General features: G+C 34.2%; 1 protein-coding gene across 1 annotated transcript in view; it reads left to right on the forward strand.

Annotated features, from left to right (window-relative positions):
- The window catches only part of LOC107723074 (T-cell activation inhibitor, mitochondrial-like), a 13,728-nt gene extending 10,868 nt beyond the window's left edge, over positions 1-2,860 (forward strand). Inside the window, exon 11 of the mRNA XM_016531577.1 lies at positions 2,440-2,860. Coding sequence (XP_016387063.1) covers positions 2,440-2,665 — 226 coding nt within the window. The 3' untranslated portion in view covers positions 2,666-2,860. The remainder of the gene's footprint in view (positions 1-2,439) is intronic.
- The last annotated feature ends 2,558 nt before the right edge of the window (positions 2,861-5,418 follow it).

Raw genomic sequence — 5,418 nt, forward strand, 5'->3', positions numbered from 1 at the left:
AATTATACCTCTAGTGTGTGAGAGCTTGTTTGGGTGTTCATAATATGTCAGGTGACAGGTCAAACTGTTTTACGTCTCAAACAACAGTCTGGAAAGAAAAGCTGGTGAACGTGTTTTGCAGGTGATGTGAACTTGTTGATTTGCACATGCACCTGTTCTCTTACCTCTTTTTCTCCTTATTTAGTGAAGCAGAAATTTACACATTTGGATTCAAGTATTAATATAACGACCTTTTTTTGATAACCAAGTCTCTATTAATACAAGCAGGTTTTTGAAATAGCAGATTTTTCCTCCACATCCTTTTAAGCGCAAAGAATTGAAGTTGAGTAAATGACTTTTGACAGGCCACAGTTGGCTTGCATGGCCTGTTACATCTATTTGGCATCTTCAGACAGGGCTTGGAAATAAGGTAAAAGCTGGCATAACCTGTTTGTCAGTGAACTCAAATTGAGATGGCATTAGGTACAGCAGCTTCTCTAACCCATTTAGAAACGGAGCCAACTGATATTTAGTCTTTTGGCTCTTGGACTGGGTGTTAGAAATAAGAGCCCTATGGTTGTTCCCTGAGCTAAATCCAGTCACTGCACATCAGAGCTGGCCGAAGCACCTGCACTGTCAGCACACTGTACTTAAGTCACAAAAGTTGCCTGTATCAACTGCCATTGACCGTACATATGTTGTTGATGGTGGAGTGTGTCACTGTGGTGCCAGAAAGTATCCATGTCAGCAGTCAGGACGGCAAGTCTTTTTTAGCAGCTTTTCTTAGCAAAAGCTCTGCCCATCACCTTTTCGAGTGACCTCTGCTTGATGTGAACCTTGCTGGTATTTTGAGATATTTTAGACGCCACGTTCAAGGCCGGTGACAAACTAGTGATGGCAATTCTGTACAAAGCAGTTTAAATGAAAGGTTTTTCAATATTGCAATGTCAGAGTTTGAGTTATTTAATTTTTATTTATTTAGTCATTTATTAGACGCTTTTATCCAAAGCGACTTACAAATGAGGACAACAGAAGAAATCAACTGTAGTATTAACTAAAAACAGATCCAAAACTAAAAGCTAAAACTTTATAAATACTACCTATACACATTTTAAAAATAAAGAGATTAAATAAAAATGACAAATGCATACAACACAATTTCAAAACTTAACATTTAAATGAAAAACAAAAAATAAAGCTAAAAACAATTCAAAATATTAAAGAACAAAAGGTATATGAGTATAATAATGATTCTAACATAACACTAAGCCAAACACCAAAAAAAAAACTACATATATGTGTGTATGTACAACCACATACACATATATATGTATATATATATATGTACATACACATTTATAAATTCAATATATATATTATTTCATTTCCATTTAGTTTGTTGAAGTATTAAAACAACTCAAATGAAATAAAACTAAAACTTAATAAAAGACCTAAACAGACATAATAAATTCAGACATAAATAAACTAAATTTAAAATAAATAACAAATACAAATAATACAAATCAAACGACAGTAGTTTATCAGCAATCCTAAAAAATAACACTGCCATTGGAATAGTTTTTGAGCACCCAATTAGCATGTTAAATGATTTCTGAATGAAACTAAAGACTGGGATAATGGCTGCTGAATATTCTGCTTTGCCATCACAGGAATAAATGACTTTTTAACATTTGAAAACAGCTTAAATTATGATACGATTTCACAACATTACTGTTTTAGTGTATTTTAGTAAAGCAGCCTTTGTGAGCATGAGACTTCTTTAAAAAAAAAACACAAGAACAACAAATCTGAATTATTCCAAACGTTTGACCCTACACTCTAAAAAATGCTGGGTTGTTTCAACCCAACTTTGGGTCAAATATGGACTAACCCAACTGTTGGGTTACATTTTTACATTACATTTTTAACCCAAAAGTTGGGTTAGTCCATATTTGACCAATAACTCCAATTAAATAAAACTAAAACTTAATAAAAGACCTATACAGACATAATAAATTCAGACATAATGTAACTAAAATTCAAATAAATAACAAATACAAATAATACAAATCAAATGACAGTAGTTTATCAGTAATCCTAAAAAATAACACTGCCAAACTTACATGCTAAAAAACAACAACTTACTTACACATAGTAAGAAATGGTTATAAAAACTGAAACAGAAGTGAAACAAGTAGTAGGAAAGAGGAGAAATAAAAAGCGATACTTATCCTTTGCCGGTGTCCCTGCCCGGTGGAGTCGCACGGTAGAGTCGATGGAGGAGGCGTCACGCGACGGCTGCCGCGGTAAACTAAGCTTTTAACAAAATACTAAATTAATTCTGCTGGACACACTTTCCTTATTTTTTCCACAACAAATGGCCAAGCAAGCGCAGACACTGACAAGATACGCGATACAGTATACATATACATATAGTGACTGTTTTTCCCTTCTATGCAGGTTGGAGGCGGAGGAAGAAGACATCATTTCGAGTTGTCTGCAGGATTTGTGTCTGCGCAGTCTGTCTAAAGAGCCCAGTGTGTCAAGCAATCAGATGATCCCCTGCTGCAGGCGTCTGATGGAGGAGAAATCCCCTCAGATGCAGGGCCTTCATCTCTACATCTCTCACTTCTATTCAGTCATGCAGGATGGGGATCTGTGTATTCCCTGGGACTGGAAGGGCTGAAACACACTGAACTCTATTTGGACTTTATCACTGTGCCTCTCAGGCTCATAGTCGCAATGTTTTGAAGATTTTGAGATTTGGCCTAGTGTATAGGCATTATACATGCACTTTGGATCTAGCACATAGTGTTGTGCTTTTGAGGCCCCAGTCATGTGATGTATGTTATAGCACAAAGTTTGTTGTTTATTTGCACCGCCAACCATATATATATATATATATATATTTTTTTTTTTTAAGTATCATGTCTCCATCTAATATAAAAACAGCTCTTGGAAATTCTGATAAGGCTCTTTTTTGCCTTAAAACGATCAGATGCTAGTTGCACCATATCAGAGATTTATAATGCAGTAATTATAATCATGTTTTGGAAGTTTAATATGCAACTTTGGGTTTTTAAATACACATTTTTGATTGGTTCTGGTTTTCAGAGTGGTGTTGGAATGATGCTCCATTCGAGTGACTGCTTGAGTCGTCTTTATCATTTCAAAAGCCAAATGTTCCTGACTGTCAGGAGATAAACACATTGAATACCTGTAAACTAATACCAACTGCCAAAATCTAAAATGCACAGTCAAAATTCAGATGTGTTTCGACAAAAGATTTTGTCTAAATGCTGAGTATATAAGTATTAAGAATTGGAAAAGTGAAAAGTGTTCTTTGAAAATCTGAAAGTCTTCTCTTCCGGTGTAGTGTTTGTACATTAGCAATCCTAAATGCTAGTCTGTCTTAAGATGTAGTGTACAGTGTATCCATGTTGTTTGCTGCTGTTGTGTTTCAAAGGTTTATACTCTGATATCTATGAATATGAAGAAAATATCAAAACTTTGTAACCACAAAAATGTAAACAATGTTTCAAATGTACCAGTCACTATTGTATACATTAATATGTACCTGTTTGGATTTTCCACTCTAACAGGAATGAATGAATAATGATAATATAATGAAGTGTCGTATATGAAGCTGTATAATACTAATATTATGGCAACACATTGTTTATAGTAGATAAATGTTTTTTTTTCCAAGTTTGTAGTCTACTGGATGATCCATAGTTAGAATAGCCAGGAGGACTATTTTAAAGGAATAATTAGGGTTAATTACAATAATGACGACGTCTATAAAATGCTAATGAAATGAAAAATATGACTCCTTTTTTTGTGTAAGCAAGCATATGCCTAGTGTGTAGTCTTTTCTGTCTCAACAGGTTTTTATCTATTAGTGTGCCATCATACTAGATTAGACCGTAACAAAATCTATATTATCTACACATTCACAAAAAACATCAAAAATGTAATATGCTAATTTATTATTAATGAAATTGTTATTATTATTATCAATGTTGACAGCTGTTTCTCCGCTTAATATTTTTGTGGATGGATATTTTTTTAATGAATAGAAAGTTGAAAAGAACAGTTTTTTTTTTGTATTGTATTTTTTGTATTTTTACTGTATTTTTCATTAAATAAATGCAGACTTGGTGAGCACAAGAGACTCTTTTAAAGCAAGATTTTTTTTTAAATCTTACGTCAAACTTTGACTGGTTGTGCAGATGTCATATTATGCATCTCGAAGCTGAACTTGCAGGCCCCCTCACATTTTTGAGCATTATCTCAGCCCTTTCAAACATTACCTGTGAGTCTGTTCATGCTCTGCCCCCCTCTACTGTCTGCTTTGAGACAGATTTACTCATGCAGGATGGAGACGGGGGCTATCAGCAAGCAGGTCACAGAGCAGTCAGACATATTTGCTTCTCTGTGGGCAGGGAGGATTTTCTTTCTTCTCATTTTACTCATTATACTGTACATCAAAAACCCTGCCTGAAGTCTATAATCAATTATCATTATAATGAAACTACTTGAATATCTACTGGTCAGCCATTGTTGTTGGGGATGTGAACAAATAACTGGTTACATAGCGTAAGTAAGTAAAAGCAATAGCTATTAAATGGTGTTTCTATGCATTCGGCCCTATGTTTTGTTAATGCATCTCAAAGGAAATTGTTTAGGTTACACCATGAACTAAAAGATCCCATTTGCCCTCCTGAGCCACTGTCAGACCATGCAAAATTATATCCATGAGGTGTCATTTATGATTATGTTTGACATCTTCATATACAACCACATCCCATAAGGGTAATAAATGGGTCAGTCAGCCACAGGAACTCTGACAGACATTCTTAATTTCCTTCATGAGTGAACTTTAAGAAACCCCCTCATCAGAATACGAGAAGAACTCTAAAGAGAAGGAGAGAACGCAAATATCTTCTCTGAAGAATCAAACCAACACAAACCAAGATGCTACTGCTATATAAATCTAGTCAACTTTTACAATTAGCGTTTGGATAACTATTAATACTAAATATCTATCATTATGCATCATGTATGTGCCACATTTTTACTAAAGAACATCTTCACTGCATCTTTTTTTTTTTATCTGCCTGAGGTTATAACCTGTAAATGAGTGAAAGACATTCAGTAGTTTTCTCTGTTCATCTGTTCCAGTCACATGACTTCTTCTCTAATCATTCACCATATTTATGACCACCAATGGGGCAAAGTAATGGTGCTAAATACACCAAGAAAAATGCTGATCGTTAACATTGTTCCTTGAATTTAACATAGATGGACTTAGATATTTAACCCACATTCCATCTCTGTAAATGGGAGAGTCTGTCCAAATTAATAATGAACAGATTCTTGCTGGATTGAAAATTATATATATATATATATATATATATATATATATATATATATGTT

The sequence above is a fragment of the Sinocyclocheilus rhinocerous genome, unplaced genomic scaffold (assembly GCF_001515625.1).
Source record: "Sinocyclocheilus rhinocerous isolate Xijiao unplaced genomic scaffold, SAMN03320098_v1.1 scaffold1686, whole genome shotgun sequence".
Lineage (NCBI taxonomy): Eukaryota > Metazoa > Chordata > Actinopteri > Cypriniformes > Cyprinidae > Sinocyclocheilus > Sinocyclocheilus rhinocerous.